Source organism: Pararge aegeria, chromosome 17, assembly GCF_905163445.1.
Source record: "Pararge aegeria chromosome 17, ilParAegt1.1, whole genome shotgun sequence".
Lineage (NCBI taxonomy): Eukaryota > Metazoa > Arthropoda > Insecta > Lepidoptera > Nymphalidae > Pararge > Pararge aegeria.
The window spans coordinates 15207326-15228636 of NC_053196.1; the positions used below are offsets into that span (position 1 = coordinate 15207326).

The window sequence follows — 21311 nt, forward strand, 5'->3', positions numbered from 1 at the left end:
AACTAAGTGGTATTTTAACTACATAAAACGCACATTACTTCGAAAAGTTAACTGTAGCGTGCTGGGATTCGAACTCGGCTCCCCGAAAATGAAGACGAGCTCCTACCCACAGCGCTATCACCGCTTCAAAGAAATAGTATAAATAAATACAGATTAAATAATGAAGTTAGTATGGTAAACCATCCTAATCTACAGCGTAGAGTTTCTTTCAGCTTCAATCTGAAATTTTGGATTGATTATTAATTTCTTGCGATAGTTTCCTTTAATTAATCCAATCAAAGTTAAGACAGTTAATGTTAATTACACGGCAGTTACTTAGTTAATCGATATCTGCGGTACAATCTATTGGTTAAATATCAAAGGCAAACATTGGCGAGTAGTTGCTCGTATTATTTCCCATAGGCGAGCTCATTAGAGCGTTTGTTTAGTTAAGGTATAGCTGTAGGCTCCGCCAAATCGAGGCTGTGGTGCAAGTCATAAACGCAGAGGCGTGCACTTCATACATGCACAAAAGCACTGCCTACCCGGCAACTTTTATATTACTCGTATAGGAGGATATTTTTTTCCACTTTAAGCCATATTTCTGCTTTATGCCTACACTGGTCAAAAGCCCTGTACACGCCACTGTATATACGTCTGTTTTAATGTACTGTACCTACATGTACTGAATCCGATTACATTTCTATAGCACCAATCTTACTATATTTAAAAAAGATTTTCACTAGTACAATAAAATTCATATATACCGTTTTTTTAATAAAAAACTCAGCTATAAATTTGGCAGCTTTCGTATGCATTCTATTATTTCTACATTTCCCTGGTCTGGTCTGGTGGGAGACTGACAAAGACGCGCAGCGATTAAGCGTTCCGGTACGATGTTGCGTAGAAACCGATTAGGGGTATTACTACCATACTATATTGCAGTCAAGGGCTATCAGGTAACAGAATAAAAAACTATACATTTGTTTCAATCTTACACTCATAGCCAAACGTTCTAATGCCTAACAGATTTCGAACTAAAAGGTGTTTTAAATAAGTTGATTGACTATATAACTTCTGTTTAGTTACCTATCATTAACTATGTAAATAATAAATGATTGAAGTTATGAAAGCACACCTCTTCTCTATGTTTTTTCCTTTTGCATCTTTGGTTGCCTGGAAGAAATCGCTATGTAGCGAAAAGGCCACCAAATTGTACTCTCTTGCTCTATGTGTATATCTTTGTAACTACTTGTTTCTTTGGTGTACAATAAAAGTGTATTCATTCATTTATTCACACTTAATCAATCTATAAATTCGATATATACCAACTTTGGACTGTTCACCTAAACACAAATCTGTAAACTTTTATAAATGTTTTATTGCATTCGGCCCTGGGACCAAAAGCTATATAGTACAAGCTGAATGTTTGTTATCAAAATTCAAAATCAACATTTTATTTTAAAACGCTACTGCTGATGGCTTGGACAACTGTCGGTCTGTAAATGCCTGTAATCCTGAGGGACTGGTGGTAGGCACGCGTGCTTGCCCTAATAATGAAATTAGCCCCGACGGCTGCTTTAAACGTCCAGCCTTTATCTGCACTTGGTCCCTCGGGATTGGGTTATACATAAACATACTCGTATATTTATTACAGCAATCACTACTACAGCATTTTTCCCGTTATTATAAATAAATAAATATGCTACGAAAATACACACATCGCCATCTAGCCCCAATGTAAGCGTAGCTTGTGTTATGGGTACTAAGATGACAGATGAATATTTCAATGAATCATCATCATTATCATTATACCAATCCATAACCGGCCTACTACAGGGCACGGGTCTCATCCCATAATGAGAAGGCCGTAGTCTACCACCCTGGCCCAGTACAGATTGGTGGACTTTAGAACATTATGGAGAACTCTCAGGTATGCAGGTTTCCACACGATGTTTCCCTTCACCGTTGAAGCAAGTGATATTTCAATTGCTTGGAACGCACATAACTTAGAAAGTTAGAGGTAGGTGCCGGGATTCGAACTCGCTCCCCCGAAAGTGAAGTCGAAGTCCTGTTCACTGGGCTATCTCCGCTACTTTTTCTTTTTTTGTAAAGCACGCATTGACTTGCAATGTTAGCAAACCTCTTATCATGTAATAGTCTTTAATGCATGTAAGTGAATATTTTTCTTATGAAAACAATACAATTTCTTAAACCGCCAGTGTAAATTACCGATAAAAACATCCAACTTACATAACACTTACAACTTAAACATTAAAAAAAATACACTTTCAGTCTTATATCTCGTGAAACTCACAGCCGATATTCCTCGATACATTTTCAAAGGACACGTTAATGAGTAACGTCGCAGAGGCCTGATGGATGGCATCGTGACCGGCTGCTCGACGCTCGTTATCGACGTTTATAGCGCCATTAAGCTTTTACCTATACCTGCTTATACAAGGATAGTGGAGAGAGAGTAGTATCATAGATTAAGTATAGTCATTGCTTAGTGCAGGGCTTCCTGGGCGCTACGGCTGCTTCTGTGTTTAATAGTTTTTGTGCAGCGATGTCACGGGCTTGTCCCACACTCGGAAAAATTGTGTGGAGTACACCAAGCTCCGCCATCCAACTGTTGGGGTAGTTATTTTTCCTTTTTTTTTAGTTTTTTACTTAGAGGAAGTACCGGTATAAATTTGTAATTGAATAAGACTAAAACAACCAAAATACTCACTAATATACGTAATATTATATATTATTATTTTTAATAAATAAGACATTATTTACGAGTATGTTTGTTATGGGTAGCTTTGTAACTATTTTATATTGAAAAAGATTTAGTGAATCGTGTAAAATAGATAATCATGTAGTCAGAAATATGTTCAAGGATATTATATGTATATTTTTTGCTGAAAAACTACATAGTTACAAAGCAAGCAAGCTAAGACCGATGAATACCATTGTTCCTAGCAAGTAAGTGGGCTGTCGATTTTTGTCAAACTCATACGAAAAAGTCGGTTCGCAAGCCAGCTCTTCGAAACACTTAGTTTCAGTACGCAAAAATGCTAGTCCCCACTTTCTATCGACCGCAAAAAAAAAAACATCCGTAACAAAGGCCCGACACCACTCGACGTCAAGCTATGACGGCTACGGGTGCGCCGGCAAACACTGGCCGACATGATTTATGGACAGGCCCTCGAAATCGACGACAAATTGTCGGTGAGTTGGCGTAAGGACCCATTGGACGGTCACGGCGCCCTTGATGGAAAGGTAAGTGGAGAGCTATAGCTGTACATATTATAAGTAATGCACCCTCTGTAACATAAGGGCTTATAATAATAATAATATAACAATTTATTATGAATGCTAGCTTTATTAAACATCTAATTTTAAGGCTGTAACATAAACTTTACTTTATTTTAATTATTAATTATTTATCATTGTTTTTTTTTCAACATTAATATAAGTGTTATAATTATATTTATAAAATAAACAATGTATGACGATCATAAGTTCTGTAACTTTAGCCTAAACTGAATAAAGATTTGATTGATTGATTGATTTGTATGCTACTTATAAAATTTAAGAAAAAATTCAAAATTAATTTATTTCTAGTAGGACTAATTTATAAGCACTTCTGAAACATCAAGTCAGTCTGTTTGTAGCGACTCTACCACCGGTTCGGAAAGCAGATTCATCTGAGAAGAGCCGGCAAGAAACTTGGCAGATTGCTCTTTTCCAACATCATTTTATAGTTTAACAATCTTTAGAATTTTTCTGTGAGAGATAAGAGCGGTGTGGCCTGCTTTCTAGCAGCCTTGTCGTTAAGGAATTCATCAATCGTGTAGTAACCACGATTGGTTAAATGTGTTTTAACATATTTTTTAAACTTAGGTAAAGGTAAATCTAATATTACCTTCGGTATCATGTTATAAAAGCATATACCCATCCCCATAAAGGATTTCAGTACTTTTCTCAGACGATATGCAGATATCACTAATTTATGTCCGTTTCTAGTAAGTCGACTGTTTATATCGACTTTTTGTTTATAATTACTTATGTTGTGTTTATAAGATTATATTATGTTGTATTACATTTACTTTGGAGGATCTTTAAGCTTCCAGAGTGCGCGAGCCTCACAACCTCATTCTAAGGGCTGTGCGTAAATTCTGCACGTCATGCAACCTTATTGCTAAATCACCGATATTTTTTTCTCTATTACCTATTACAATCTAGCCTATTTACTTTACTAATGACTACCTTATTTTTAACTTAAACTTCTACTTATAAATAGTAACAACTAAGATACAGTCCAATGGCTTAACTCAGTCTCTAACTATGCTATTTTAACGGCGTTCGCGTCGGTAGTTCGTTGCCTACTCACTATCGGCTGAGGCCAATGGGCATATGTGTACAACCAGTACACTCGTAAAGCGAGCTCTGCCATTGGCTAGACCAGATTTAGAGTAATGGTAGGAAAGAATGGAGTGAAGTAAGTTTGAGTGAGTGGTAAGAACGGATTGTATACACGTAGCGTACAATACGAGTAGTTAGAGGCCACTGATATGAATATATTTTATTGACAAGTGTTGCAGTAATTTTATAAAGTGGGTAAATATTTAAACATTTGATAACTATAAATTCATATTTTCAAGATATTTTATTAAATTGATCAGGGTTTTTACAAATACGCAAATAATTATTTATTAGTTCATAGTTACCTTTAAGGAACAATTAAAATTATATTTGATTAATACCCAATGTTCATGACAAGGAATTGGTGGGTATTTTGATATAAATACGACTGCATTACGATACACTGCAGTCCTACGTGGACTCGAACGATGCAAAGATACCTCCCGGTGTCTTAGTCATTTATCACAAGGGATCGACCTGTTTAGTATGTTCCTCGAGTGAGTAAAAGTAGACAAATAGCAGTAGAGAAGCTAGTCGCTTCCTCGCTGGCGGTAGAACAAGTGCCTTAGGGGAAGGTCGTTTCGAATAGGGGGAGTTGTTAATCTTCATACACTTTTGATTTATACGGCCTCCTAAATTTATAATCCTCATGGTATATTTATCTGAAGCGGAAGTTCAGATAAGTTGACCCTAATTCCACCCCGCGGCCTAAATCCATCCCCTAGCGCGTATCCTCCGAAATTATTTGAATTATCTTCACAACTTTTGAAAATTTGGTGAGACGGCGTCTTAATCTTTCCGAGTTTATGACTGCATACAGACGATCCAACTTGCACAACACCTACGAACCCAAGTACGATAGAGGCCTAATATATTTCCCTCGAGATTTTGTACTAATATCTAAAGATGCACAGTAACAAAACTTTGTTAAAAATTAGTAGGTAGGTAATTGTTAAGTCTCTATTAATTGCTATACTCCGCGAAAAGCAGGAGAATCTGTATGGTGTAATTTATAATTTCTTAATCCTTATACTCCACACTAAACCGATCTTCGGCAATGTATCCTCTACGCACGTTTCGCTTCGAAACCGGAGCATTCGCAGGAGATGTTGTCTTAACAATGAATTATTGTTGTTCGTTTTTAACAATTATTATTTTTTAAGAACAAACAACAATTATTATTATGAAGCAATTACGCTTTATTTTCATAGTATATTATGGATTTCCGCAAAGTAACGCCTGCCTCTATTCAATATCACGAATATTTTTTTGCATTTTATGAGATGATGATAACACGTGTTCTCAGAAAACTTAATGTAAAGTATTAGGATTCAAAACATGCCCAGCAAAATCTATACATACTACATTTAGTTTGCTGTCATGGCATTGGTTATTTAACGGCGGCGTGCAAAAAAGTATGTTCGTCTGCGTATACAGAAGTTGGTTACAGGTTGGCAAGTCTGTAGATGCTAATAGTAACTTTACTTTCCAGGCAATCCCGATAAAGTCAGCCAATGCAGTTGGTTCGTCTGTAAACAGCATATTAAGGGCCGCATGCTTGTGATGTGTTTATAACTTTGTTTCCGGGAAAACATTTTACATTTCCTTTATAAAATTGAAAAAGTTACTTTTGATGCAAGGTATTTTCGGAATCTTTAATTTCCGTACGGAATACGTTAATTTCGTTATAATAATAAGGAGTAAGTTTCATTGTCGATTATGAAACTGAGAGTGGAATTTGGAAATCCCAAAAAAGTTAGGAACACAGCTATTTATGAATGCTGTTTTGCAGCAGAAATAAGCATGGCGGTAGCACTTTTACCTCCCCGCAAGAGCTCTTTCACAAACAGTTCTAATACTATGGACGGCCGATTGGCGCAGTTTGCAGCGACCCTGCTTTCTGAGTCCAAAGCCGTGGGTTTGATTCCTACAACTGGAAAATGTTTGTGTGATGAGCATGAATGTTTTTCAGTGTCTGGGTGTTTTTATGTATATTATAAGTATTTATGTATATAATTCATAAAAATATTCATCAGCTATCTTAGTACCCATATCACAAGCTACGCTTACTTTGGGGCTAGATGGCGGTGTGTGTATTGTCGTAGTATATTTATTATTATTATTATTACAATAAAACAGAAAACAAAAAACATACACGTCCAGTGTACAGTGGCGTGCACGTCATACATGCACAAAAGCACTGCATACCCTAACATTGATATATAACTCGTAAAGGAGGAGCAGTTGTGCCGTTTTGTGCAATTTTCCTTGTGTATGCATACCCTGGTAAGAAACCCAGTGCACGCCACTGCCAGTGTAATAATATTAAATTAGCTAATTCAGGTTTTTGAACGTCGAAAAGTGAAAATTTAGTTATATATGTATCTATAAATATAGTAATATGTTCATTTTATTATCCTGCGACCAGTCCTAGACTATGAGCAGATGTGTTCATAGATATTTTAATTCTTAGGAGAGACTGGTTTAGCATTTATTTAGGTCTAGAATATTTTTTCTTTTAAACCGGCTGAGACAATTTGGTACTGTTAGTTGAACTGCCAGCTGCTTAGGATGGTGCCTAAGTCGTATTTGGTTTTTACTACAAAACTGTTGCACTTCTTCTTTTACGTTCCTGATCCTCAGATGCTCATGGATCTCGAGTCTTCAGCTCTTTGGATTATTTTGATGTTGGAATCGCAGGTGGAGTTGGACCCCAATGGGTATGAGTTAGCAAAATATATAATGAATAAGTGTTATTCTTAAGAATAATAAATCAGAACACAAAATAATACACGTTCATTGTAATAATATTAAATTAGCTAATTCAGATTTTCAAAGTCGAGAAGTGAAAATTTCACCGAAGTATGTACACCGGAGGGCAAATAAGTTATAAATGTAATGAAAAGCAAATTGTAATAAAGAACAGAAAACTAGCCCAATTTAACAATTCAAACAATAAGACCGCGCTCCAGGAACGAATCCTGAGGCCGGAGGGCAGATCAAATTAGGGTAAGACCAGGGTAACGACACGTAGCTCGACAAAAAGTTGTATATTAGTTAGTATATACAATAATAATAAATATGTTATATATTTTCAAATTATTTATGTATTAGTATGTACAAGTGGTTATAGCCCAGTGGGTAGCTCTAACTTTATTAAGTTATGTGCGTTTTAAGTATCACTTGCTTCAACGGTACAGAAAAACATCGTGAGGAAACCTGTATGCCCAAGAGTTCTACGTTGTTCTCAAAGGTGTGTGGAGTCTACCAATCCGCACTGGGCCAGCGTGGTGGACTACGACCTTAACCCCTTCTTATTCTGGGAGTAGGCCCGTGCCCTGTAGTGCGCTGGTAATGGGTTGATATGATTACGACGATGATGATGATGTAGAATCTTATTATTATTAACAAATATTGTGTATGTATCATAAATTATATTGTACTTATATTTGAACTATATAATAAAAATTAACTCACATCTTGGGGTGGCTAAAAGAAATCTCTTATAGAGATAAGCTTTTTTCCGTATACGCTATTTATTAATTATATTAGATTTTAAGAGTATGCCTGCCGCATATGGAGTCCTGCGTATCAAGTTTATACAAATTAAATAGAAAGTATTATAGTCAAAGTAAAATTATCAGATTCTTTAAACAAAAATGTCACCTTCCTATAACTTCTTTTGAAAAAAAACATGTTTAGATTTACACCTTGTGCCCCTTTATATTTGTAGAAACATTGCCGATGTATGTTTTTTATTGTTTTATAGGATTAACAGATACGGAATTACTTACTTTATTGTACTCTGACTCACGAATAACTAAACATAAAAAGATTCTACAGATTCAACTATTTTATTATCCGTGCTCCCTTGCCTTCTTAATTCTGTTTATAATGACCCTGCCATTGACATCTTTTATGAATAGTGTACGTCACAACATATTAGATAAACTTTCGCATGTTAGGTAAACTTAACTTTTAGGTATAGTTTGCTGAGTTTTTGCTGAGTTCTGCCAGTTACCCTTTTTTACATCGACTGATATTGGTTTAGAGTCAACTAATTTATAAACTAAATTGTACTGACAGCTTTGGGTTTTCCAATTGTAGAAAAAATAAAATTAAACGAGCCTATGTTTGTTTTGTTAACACAAATTTGGATGAGCAAAGCTAAAGTAAATGTAAAGGAAAATATATTGTAATAAAGAAAATAAAACTAGTCTAATTTCGCAATTCAAACAATAGACCGCATTTCAGGTAGAAGCCTAGAGGCCGGAGGGCAGATCAAATTAGAGTAAGAACAGAGTAGCGATATGTCGCGCGACAAAATACGAAATTAAATGCGTACAGCATTTTCAAATACAGGCTGGTGAGGTAGACCGGCCTTATTATCTTTGGTATTACTTCATCATCCTCAGCCTAAAAAAGCCTTTCTCTCGCATAAGAGATAGATAGATAGAGATAGAGCATTTAAGCAACGTGGAGAGTCCTAACCCCTTCTTCCCCGCTAAAGCAAGTGATATCAAATTGCTTAAAATGCAGATAGCTCCAAAACGTATCTTACCATCAATGGCCTATTACAGTCCACTGCTGTACTTAAGGCAACTCCCAAAGGGTTGGTGATCGCATTGTAGTAGTAGCGCAAATTACGCTGCTGCCTACCCACGGAAAGAGGACGGGTGGTCACAATTGTATTCTGGTCTTCCGTCACCACACGGCCAAGGCGTCATCTCACGGCCAACAAGTGCTTACACTAAGTCCATTTTAAAATGACACTGTCACTATTACAAATATCTGCAGGGTAAAATGATAATATGTCTCTAGTTTGGCCACACACTAAGGCTGTACTCGAGGAGAAACCCCTGAGGCCTGAGGGTAGATGAAATTATAAGTCTTGAGCGCAAAAAGCGGACGAAATACTAAACGGCGAACTAGAACAAGGGTCGTCAACGTTTTTGAGGTTAAATGCCGTATAATAGTAGTTTACGCGTTTACTCTTTAGAAAAAAAAGTGAACTTATTTACTCCGCTTAACCACCAACTAGGTAGTCAATTCGGTTGTTTTTTTATGTAGGTATGTTCGGGCATAACTCCGTCGTTTATAGATGGATTTGCAAAATTATTTTTGCTCGAAAGGGGTTAATTCCGAAGTAATCCCATTTCAATTTCGTATAGATCTGATGAAGAGTTTCGGTGACAGGTAATGGAACGCTTAAAAAAAATTACAGTAATTCAACCGCGATTGCTGCTATTCGATTAATACGTATTGTAGCGCGTGCAGAAGTTTTCAGTTTATCAGGGTTCACCAACATTTTCTATTGAAGCAAGCCGTAGTTGCTAGTTTATTTGCGACTGAAAGCTAGTTTTAACACATAGTATTCAAGCTTAATTTATACAAAAATGATTTTAATTTATTGATTTTGTTATAACATTTGTTTTACTACTAGGGTTCCGTGTAACCGATGAAAGCGTGATAATTTGGTTCAAGTTTTATCAATAGGAGGTTCGGAACCCTAAAACTACAAATTCTAACGATTAAAACGACGACAAGGATCAACATTACAATATAGAGTTTAAACGTGGTTTCTGAGTCCAAGGCCGTGGGTTTGATTATACTAAAATGTTTGCGTGATGAAAATGAATGTTTTTCAATATCTGGATGTTTATTTGTATATTCTAAGTCATCTTAAGCTACGCGTACTTTAGGCGAAGATGGCGATGTGTGTATTGTCAAAGTCTATATATTTATTATGCTAGTCGAGCTGGTGAGAATGAAGTCAAGGGGTTAGCTAGTAGTGGAATAAAAAGCACAAAGATAAACATTGGTTTATCAGCGACCAAATAATAATTGGCTTACGAAATTCATCGTCAGGACAACCCTGGACGGCCCAGCCGGCAAAGTGTGGAGAGAAAAAAATGTGCCGAAAGCGTAATATCGCCCGGAACGAGTCTTTTAACTGGGAATTTCAGCACCGTTGGTAGAACGCTTAGAGCAAAAACTCTATGTAACTAATTAAAACTTTCAACGGCACGCCGGTTACTGTATTAATATTACATAGTTTGAGTGGGATAAGCGGCCACTTGCCGAGGGATTTGGATTTAATAAATGTGTTATATCCAGTAAGGTAGGCGCATTTGTGAGAACTAGTTGAACCGCCTAATTATTTATTGATACAAAATATAACATACTAGCTGTACTTTGCCACGCTTCGCTGTTGCACATTGTGATTGAATGGTTGACAAAGAAAGATAAAAACAACCCTTGATCCGTATTATATACCATGCTAAAATTTCAGCTCGATCGGTGCAGAACTTTTTGAGTTTTTGAAGCGTACACAAACCAACATAACATTTTTATAAATATAGATTTAAACCTTTGTGGGGCTGAGTATATGCTTTTATAACATCGAAAGTTATATTAGATTTACCATTACATTAGTTTAAAGAATGTATAAAAAGACATTTAATACATCGAGGTTACTATACTATTGATTATTTTTTTAGTGACAAGGTTGCCTGGAAGCAAGCTGCACCGCTTTCATCTCACACAAGATAGAATAATGTTCGTTTAACTGTAAAATGATGTTGGAAGAGAGCAACTGTTGAGTTTCTTGCCAGCTTCTTTTCGGTAAAATCTGCCTTCCGAACCGGTGGACGAGTCAGAGAAGTGCTTATAGTAGGCATACTTGAAATAAATAAATTTTGAATTTGGATTATAGGTTCTTCGCATCTTTAAGTTTTGTCGACTTGTCAGGGTACCTACTGCACATTCCTCATAAACGACAGATTAGGTACTTTAATACTGAAATAAAACGAAACAACAGTCATCATGCTCGCAATGCAGATGCAAGAAAACGTGTAAAGGCCGATTGGCGCAGTTGGCAGCGACCCTGCTTTCTGTGTCCAAGGCCCTGGGTTCGATTCCCACAACTGGACAATATGTAGAAACATAACATTATGTAGAACTCTCAGGCATGCAGGTTACCTCACGATGTTTTCCTTCACCGTTAAGTGACATTTTAATTACTTAAAACACACATAACTTATATAAGTCAGAGGTGCGTGCTGGGATTCGAAGTCGGCTCTCCGAAAGTGAATTCCAACTGGGCTACCACCGCTTCATTGCTTCACCGTTTTATATGAACTAAAAATGATTTTTTTTATTTCAGGCAGCGGTCGGGAAACTTTAATACAAATTTAAAAAAAAATACGCTTCTTAGTGCCCAAAGACCAAAATGTTACCAAATATTTCGTGTTTCCAGTGATGACTTTATATTAGAGTTACCGACATGTTGAGCTGTGTCGGTTACTTTAATTCTTTGTGCTACAGATCTCCCCACTTCTAATTGATTACGGAGAGATTCTTCAAGCAAAGCTCTTGCAATTGACCGCGAGTGACTTTGAGCCTTTTCGGAGGATGCCGCGGTTTGACCTTGCCTGTATATCCCCAAAACAAGGTCGCTTATTAGGGCCCCTTTTCACGAAATCTAGGAATCACCTTAATCGGAGGCCTAGTTTTAGGTGATTCCTAGAGAAAATAAACGTTTTACGAACTACGGCTTAGTCTCAAGTTACGACGAAAAGTAAGTGAAAACCGGCATAAGGCTAATGAGAAAACAAAGGAAATATAGAGTATTTTATAATAGGAATCAATGTTTGCAAACAATAAACGGTGGATCTTTACCTCCCGGCTGGAAGTGGCGTACAATTTGAATGTCAAAGAACATTCGTGATGACGCGAAAAGTGGGTCAAAGTGAGAACGCGAACAAGTGCTGGCACCCTTAGTCCGAGATTGCAGTACTCGAAAGCGTCGATGGTTAGCTTGTATCGAAACAGTATTCATTATCATCATAAATTATCTTCAACATACGATTATATGTATATAAAGTTGATATTTACTCTGACTCGTTGTATAAGTTCAGAGATAAGATATTTTTATCATGGACCAATTGACCCTTATTTGCTGTACCTTGATTTATTTTTTAGTGTGTGAGATATGTTGTTATTATATTCTCATTCACGATACCTTTTGTTTCATGTTATGGTGTTATTGTATATTTTCATATACTTTTAAGAAAACATTAAATAGAATAGTTAAAATTTTAAAAACGGTTGTATTAGTGTAAGTGTTTGTAAGTAAACCTGATAAATAAATAAAAAATAAATAAATAAAAAAAAAAATCAATTGCCAAGTGTTAGTTTCGCAAGAACTCTTAAATGGCTCGACCGAAGTTAAATAGTTTTATGTTTCGTTCACTTCAATACTGAGTGGTTCAGAAAAACGGAATTGCGGGAAACCCAAAGGAACAGACCAAAAACCGAAAAAATTGAAAGTGGTATTTTTTTATGCGATTACTGTAATTGGATAGTGTTCGGATTTATGATCGCTTATGAATAGTTATCGTCATCATCATCATATCAACTCATTACCGACCCACTACAGGGCTCTCCTCTATAATGAGAAGGGGTTAAGGCCCTAGTCCACCACGCTGGCCCAGTGCGGATTGGTGGATCCCACACGCCTTTGAAAAATTATAATTGAATAGTTACAATCAATGAAAATTGGGATGATACAAAGTCTCATTATCATCACTTCAACCGATTGAAGTCCATGCTGGACTTAGGACTTTTGTAGGGAGTTCCAAAATCCACGGTCCTAGGCCGCTTGTTTCCAGTGGGTCCTAGCGAATCGTTTGATGCCGTCTGTCCACCTCGTTGGGGCCGACCAACGCTGCGTTTACATAGTCTATAATAAACAAACTAACAAAAGTGTTCGCAGTACTAAGGCTCCAGTCCTTAGCGCCTAATTAATACTTTAAAAGTGAAGTAATGTGGTGCGAGATTTCTTAGTAAATAGATTTTGTTTCTTTCTTATCTCTAAAATACATTTACTGGTAGAACCCGCAGCGAAAACTTTGAGTTATTATTTTGTACTGATGAATACGGTACAGTTGGATGGGATATAGGTATGATAATTCAGAAATCGAAAAGCAAACCATCTTAGCAAATGGTTTTCGTACTAAAGGTACCTACTGTAGTCAAATGAAATATTGATGCTGTTTTTAGAGAAAGTCGATTTGGAAGATTAGGGGCCCTCGACAATGGAGATCGACCGCTTTCGGTGCGGTTTAATCTCATAAAGGGTTATCCCATGCATATGTTTTTGCGCTTTGATGTTGAGGGTGGACCCATAAGGGTAAAGTATATGGAAAAGAAGGTGAAAGCGGTTGGATGTATTATACGTTTTGAGGATATTTTCGCTATTGCCCGCGTTTTTGTACGCGTTGCTTTGTTTTGTAGAAAAAAATACCATCCACGCGCCGTCTGTGATCTCGTAGGGCTTTCTTAAAAAATGGGGCATAACTACAGAATAAAGAACATACAGAAACCGTGTACCTAAATGACTCATATTAACTAAAAACCACTCCGTTTTAAATTGGTTTCTCGAACAAACGGTCCGTCACTTCATACCATTTAGCAGTTGACAGTAATTTTACCTCTAATGTTCTAAGCATTAAATGGGAAAATGGGAAAAAAATTATGACCTTGGGTGTAAAGTGAGACGTGCGTTAGGCGTTTTCTCTGTTATCTTTCTATTGGTAAAAGATAGGTAAAATCGGTCCAGTACTTTCAGAGCCTATTAGGTCCCCCCTGAAAATCTCGCAGAAAATATATGAACTTTCTTGAAAAATTATGGCGGGCTAGGTATGTCAGTATTAATTATATAGGGCCGTCTAAAGAAATTTTCATAAAACAACCGAAAAGATCTGACCTGAAAAATCTCACTTGCCAGACCAGAATCTGGGTACGCGGATGAGTATAGATATTGACATACCTCAACAACTTGATGTCCCAAAGCGCCAGCACTTCGGGAGGTCGGGAGGCGCAGAGTGCAAGTCTGGGTCCACACGCATGGAGCCTCACTGGGCCCGCCTTTATGTTGGTGCTGCTTGGCGCTGATATAATGACCGCTGCGAATTCCTTACTGCTGCCCAGGTTGTGCTGCATCTATAAAAAGAAAATCAGTAGCCTTACTACAAGATTTCGTAGTTTGCAAATGTTTCATTTTATAATAATTTGTCGTTTTCTTTTATTAAACTCAATACCATCAAAGTAAAATGGGCCTAACGTTACTCATTTTAGAGTATCAAATCGGGTACATACTTCTGACTTTTATTTTGCTAACTCGAAATATCAATAATATGCATTAAACTGTGATGTTTCATTCGCTAATAATTGTTTACAAATTTGACCAAATTCATTGAATTTTGTACAAAATACTCAAAACCTAGGTATAACCTAAACCTTGAATTACGTATTGTAATCTATATATTATATATATTTTTTAATATTAGGATATATCTTATCGTATATCTATCTTTTCGAATATCTTTGCATTTTTAATTTGAGCAATTAAAACATCACTTGCTTTGGCGGCGAAGGAAAACGTTGTGAGGAAACCTTCAAGCCGGCGAATTCTCCATAACTTTCTTAAAGGCGTGAGAAGTTTTCGATCCGCATTAGGCGGCCTCAACTTTATCATTCTGGGAGGAAAACCCCATGACCTGTAGTGAGCCGGTAATGGGTGTAGTGGGCCAGTAATGGGTGTAGTGGGCCGGTAATGGGTGTAGTGGGCCGGTAATGGGTGAAGTGGGACGGTAATGGGTGTAGTGGGCCGGTAATGGGTGTAGTGGGCCGGTAATGGGTGTAGTGGGCCGGTAATGGGTGCAGTGGGCCGGTAATGGGTGCAGTGGGCCGGTAATGTGTAGTGGCCCGGTAATGGGTGTAGTGGGCCGGTAATGGGTGTAGTGGGCCGGTAATGGGTGTAGTGGGCCGGTAATGGGTGTAGTGGGCCGGTAATGGGTGTAGTGGCCCGGTAATGGGTGCAGTGGGCCGGTAATGTGTGCAGTGGCTCGGTAATGGGTGTAGTGGCCCGGTAATGGGTGTAGTGGCCCGGTAATGGGTGTAGTGGGCCGGTAATGGGTGTAGTGGGCCGGTAATGGGTGTAGTGGGCCGGTAATGGGTGTAGTGGGCCGGTAATGGGTGTAGTGGCCCGGTAATGGGTCGATGATGATGATGATGAGAATTCCATTACGATGTCTCGTAAAAACCGATTAGGAGTAGGTATGGGTAATCCCGCTACTTTTAGACTGCCAGATGAGATTGCAGTCAACGGTAGCTAAATTTTTTTGGCCATTTTCTGAGACTACTGTCCTAAACCCCAAATCTAACTTCTCTTCTTCTTTTCTTGGGACTTTATACGTGAACAGAGCACAAATATCTCGCCTATGTCAAAGTAAACAACTGTGAACCAAAATCGCCTTGCTGTAGTGATAACGGATTGATAATTATGACGGAGCAGTCAAATTTGACTCTTACAAATAATACGCGGACGACATAATAAAACATTAGTCAGAGTGACGATAATATACCTTCACTCGCCACTGTATGAGGATTTCCCTGGTGTCGAAAGCGAGTACTGGTACCACATCTTCGCAAAGTATAGCCAGGGTGTTGGACTCCTTGTCGACGGTGAAGCCGGATTCGAAGCCCAGATACTGTTGGAGGGACAGAGACGCTTTCGTCTGCCCATTCTTATGCCGCTCCTTCAGGTCTTTGTAGAGCTGGAGGTGGACGCAATCTGGAGACAAAGAATACTTAGTCAAAACAGTGCTCTGCCAAATACCGTAAAAACTTGTTCAATCACACTTCACCCGCGTTTGATACCCGAATCCTTTCGAGTCCCGATCGATGCGCTGGGTCATTCAGTGGAACTGGAAGTGACAAGTCAATCAGTGAGTATTTTCAGGCCGATTCTGTATCTCAGTCTCAAATTAAGCTAGCCACTGTAGAAAGTTGCCACCAAAGAACCTGTTAAACCTATATTTTGCATTCTGCAACCTAAGTTTCCAACTGAGTTCATTTGAACTCGGTGGGCAGATACAATTGCGTTATGTATTTGAAGGCAACTTACAATTATGGCTATCTACATTCGGTGTCAAAGAATAGCCATGGTTCAGAAACCATGTTGTGTTTGGAAACTTCACTTAAAATAATTCAACAAATCGAATAAACCTCTTAATCTATGATATATTATTATTTTGCATTGAAGCGGTGATAGCCAAGTGGGTAGGAGCTCGACATCACTTTCGGGGGGCCGAGTTCGAGTCCCAGCACGCACCTCCAACTTTTCTAAGTTATGAACATTTAAAGTAATTAAAATATCACTTGCTTCAGCGGTGAAGGAAAAAATCGTGAGGAAACCTGCATGTCTGAGAGTTGTACATAATGTTCTCAGAGGTGTGTGGAGTCCACTAGTCCGCACTGCGCCAGCTTGGTGGACTACGGCCTTAACCCCTTCTTATTTTGGAAGGAGGTTTTTATGATGATGATGATGATGATGATGATGATGATGATGATGATGATGATGATGATGATGATGATGATACTATTGTCACACGAGTGACTAACAACGAGCTTATTGATATTTCGTTGGCTGCTAAAGTAGTACTACATTATAAATCAATGGACACTACTACACACAATTTAAATTTAACAAAGCAAACGGGGAATCACAAAGCCCCGAATAGAAATTACATTCGAAATTCAAACACGCTGATTAGAGCCGACGAGAGCCGAACACAGACGAGTCACGTCGCGCCAATTAGAAAACGGTTCGGAATTAATTTGAAAATGGAACGCTCGATTTTGATGTAGTGGATGTCATGTCGCCCTTGTTAACTCTATTAAGCAAACTTCAGTCTTGTTCGCTGTCTTTTAAAGTTCAGATTTTACTAACTTCAGGAAGATAATAGATAGAAAACAGAATGTCTCTTACAAAATGCTGTTTATGTAAAATATACTTTGTATATTATGCATAAAGTTTAAAATTGAATGTTGGTAACGAATTGTAATTAGTAAATGTGTCCTAAAGATTCATGTCTTTTCCGGTAGTTCATATCTTAATATTTTCGATAATAGGTATATGTATTTGACAGTTAATATTACGATTCCGCTTTTGTAAGGAAAGGTACTTATATTTTTTTAATTGAATGTATCTAGACATTAGGTACACAGATTTATCTGTGTTCGTTGGTTGTTGGCCGAATTGGGTGATTTACATTGAGTGGGACAGGATATTTAACTAATTTCAAGAATTTTAAATAAAATTATAATTTGGAAATTAATTTCTTTCGTGGAGACCGAGTTTGAGCCCCGACACGCTCAATTGGCTTTTCTGAGTTAGGTGCGTTTTTATTTTTCCGCTTACAATATTAATATGGCAGTAAATAATAAAGCTTCTTGTCATTTCTTTTTCCGGGAAACGTCCTTGAGCTTGAATTAGGGTACTTTTATTAATTATATTTAAATTTTGTTCTTGAGTAACATTCTCTGTTAAAAGACATTTTGACGATTCAAGAGAGCTTTACAAAGTTTACTTAGGTAAAAATGGAATGTTCTCAATTTTAATAAAGTTTATTTAGGTTGTAGTTCAACTCGCATGGGCGAACCCAGGTTTTGGGGAGCTGGGGAAGTGTATGCCTTGAGTGCTAACTTTTCAAACAACCGTTCACGGGACACTGTGCTAGGTGCCAGTGGCGTGCATAGAGGATATGCACAGGGTATGCAAATAATACAAAATGAAGAAAATCTCCAGTACGAGTTATAAATAAAACTGCGCTGTGGGCAAGCGCTAAAGTCGCCAGCCGCCGCTGTGGCGATGATGGTCAAATTTAACTTAACAATTATTTAACTACCTGCCTAGTAGGAACATGTGTGGCACTAAACATCATATAATATTTCATGTAGGTCTCTTTGTGAAGTATGATGAAACCAGTGACGTGCATAGCGGGTATGCACAGGGTATGCAAATGATATAAAATGAAGAAAATCTCCATTACGAGTCATAAAAAACTAAAGAATAAGCATTGTAAGATTGATAAAAAACCCACCCTTAAGTTTTAATAACTCGTACTGGAGGTTTTCTTTATTTTATTATTTTATATACCCTCCACGCAACTGGATGAAACAGCCGCAGACGTACGTTTATTTTATATATATTATTCTTTTTTGTGTATTAATAATATGTATGTATGTTTTTAGAACTTTGCGCACCGATTCATGTGCGTCAATTCCTCATAACGGTTGCCACTTAGAAATCACTATGAGTGATAAGGCCGCTTCGGTCACACAAATTTGATTGACGTTCTCACCTTCTGATCTGAAAATCAGACTTGTCCCCTAGGCCACAAGCTGGGTACGCCCATGTCAACTCATAAGACCAATGCGCCCTGGAACTCTTTATGTAAACTGTTTATTAATATTAATCCTTAACCGCATTCCTTCAACTAAACCGGCACGAACAACTTGAATATTAACTACACAAAGTTTCCCAACTCCCATTCCGTATTCAGCGGTCGCGGACTTCGACTCCGACTAAGTTGGCACGACGGAATGATTTGGGGCAATTCGCAAAATTGTCACGTTTGTATCAACTAGGAGGAGTCTGCAAGGACCTTGAGGCGGGACGGTATTTAATATGCATAATCTATATATATTTTTGTCTCTTACTTAACATTGTTAGAGGGTCAATAGATAGTCCGGAATTACTTACTAAGTTAGATTTTATTGTACCCTCACGGTTACCTAGGCATAAAAAGATTCTGCACGTACCCTTAACTAAAACTAAGAATAGATTTAATTACTTTGTAATCCGTGTCTCTCGCCTTCTTAATTCTGTTTACAATGACCCCGAAATTGACTTATTTTATGGTAATATGAACAGTGTACGTCGCAACTTAGTAGATAAACTGTTGCATCCTAGGTAAACTTAATATTTAGTTATAGTTTGCTGCGTTTTGCTGGGTTCTATCAGGTACCCTTGTTTATATAAGACTTATCTGTGGAAACCTGTTATTAGTTTTAAGTCAACCAATTTGTTAACTATTTAGAATCTACAACTGTTGGTTTTCTAATAAAAGAAAAATAAAATAAAATAAACGTGATAGCATATAGTTTAGGACCTCAACATCACCACAGTAAATATATTATGAGCTAAAGCAGTATGGATTTTTCTTTTTTTTTTTCCTCTGCAAGATAGACCGCTACAATCTAAGGCTAAGATGAGGGGCTCATTTGTAAGTGAATAAAAAAAAATCGGGGGAATCAACTTTGTCATAAACCTATAACTTTGCCTTCCAGCAATCCTACACTAAATATATATAACAAAGCCAATAAATATGCTTGAATCAAGGCTTTGCGAGATCTTAGTTTATACTCGTATCTAGGTAAATTCGCAAACTAATATATCAGCTTAAAGAGCATGATTTAAACTGACGCTAACTGGCCATCTACTAAACGGAATTACACGAACTTTTAGAAGATACATACAAAGTTGAGCGGCCTCACTTAAGTTACCAGTTACTAAGGTGGAATGATTTGGGGCGATTCGCAAAATTGTCACGTATGTCCGAAATAGCGGACGTGACTCTGAAAAGACCTTGGGATGGGACAAATTGTGAGATATTTCTTGGCGAATGCACAAAATAATATATCAGCTTTAAGAGTCATGGCCTATCATTTAAACTATGCTTTGACAACAAACTTTTATGCCAACTTGCTCGTTTATTTTTGATTCGGTTTTTTTTCTAATTATTAACTGTCCACGCAGAAGTTTGTGGAAGACCATCGCACATAAACTGAAATAGTTTATGGGCACAGAAATGCTGCTTAGTGCCAGAAATAACTAAAAGTATGACAGACGAGCTCTGTTACAGGAAGATCTGCTTCTATTTATTTTCTTACTAGCGTCTGCTAGCGTGGACTTCAGAATTTTGTCTAAAGCTTCGCTCGTTAACAATTTTCAATTTTCCCACATAAACTACTTAAGGAATCGGGATATATTGTAGCCCATATTCTTTTTCATGTCAGAGGCTAAATACGAGCCAAATTTCATCCAAATCCGTTCAGCGGTTTTTGCGTGATTGAGTAAAAAACATCCACATTTTCACATTTATAATATACTAGCGTACCCAGCCCGCTTCGCCGGGCTAGATTTTGCTTTATTTTATTTAAACAATAAACTTACATCATTAAATTTTTAATTTAAGTCTCATCATATATTAAATCATTTATTTCTCTCCGTATTCATTCTCTTCTATTCTCTTCTCGAGCGGGTGAAGATCATTATCTACACCCATGTACACCCAACAATAGAATATCATCATAGCAAATAAAAGCTGTATTTGACAGTTCAAAAATAGTAGTGCTCCGATCGTCACCAAACTTTATTCGCCAGGTCAATCCGGAGATTCCCTGAAAGTTTCATTGAAATCGGTCCAGCCGTTTCGGAGCCTATACGGAACATACCCACACAGTTTCTCTTTTATACATATATATATAGAGGTATATATAGTAGAATTTATTCACTTCATGGCACCCCAAAAAAAACGGCATACAAAAGGGGGACTTATTGCTAAAACATTTTCTACCAGCCAACCTTCGGACGTGCGAGAAAAACGAGTGATACTACTTAAGATTCTAAATTAATTTCTCCATCAATCATACAACTTTCAATGAGACTTTGACTGCGTTTTAACCTCATCATCATCATCAGTTCCGAAATCCACGGTCCTAGGCCACTTGTTTTCAGCGGCTCCCAGCGACTCGCTTGATGTCGTCGGTCCCCCTCTTTGGGAGTCGACCAACGCTGCGGGGTTGCCATTCCAGAACCTTGGGACCCCAATGTTCATCCGTTCTCCGAGCTATGTGCCGCCCTGTTGCCACTTGAGCTTTGCGACTTTACTGTAACGGTAACTGTGGTTCTTCTACGAACCTGCATATTTATGATTCAATCTAGAGATACTCCCAGCATAGCTCTCTCCATCTCAGGCTTAGTGACTTATCGAATCGTATATATA

The 21311-nt window shown here is 37.6% G+C and overlaps 1 protein-coding gene across 1 annotated transcript in view; it reads right to left on the reverse strand.

The window, feature by feature from the left end:
• Positions 1-21311, reverse strand: part of LOC120630843 — a 224764-nt gene that overhangs the window by 24394 nt on the left and 179059 nt on the right. The window contains exons 4-5 of the mRNA XM_039900141.1: positions 15825-16033; positions 14228-14400 (exon numbers count right to left, since the gene is read on the reverse strand). Of these exons, the coding sequence (XP_039756075.1) occupies positions 14228-14400; positions 15825-16033 (382 nt within the window). The remainder of the gene's footprint in view (positions 1-14227; positions 14401-15824; positions 16034-21311) is intronic.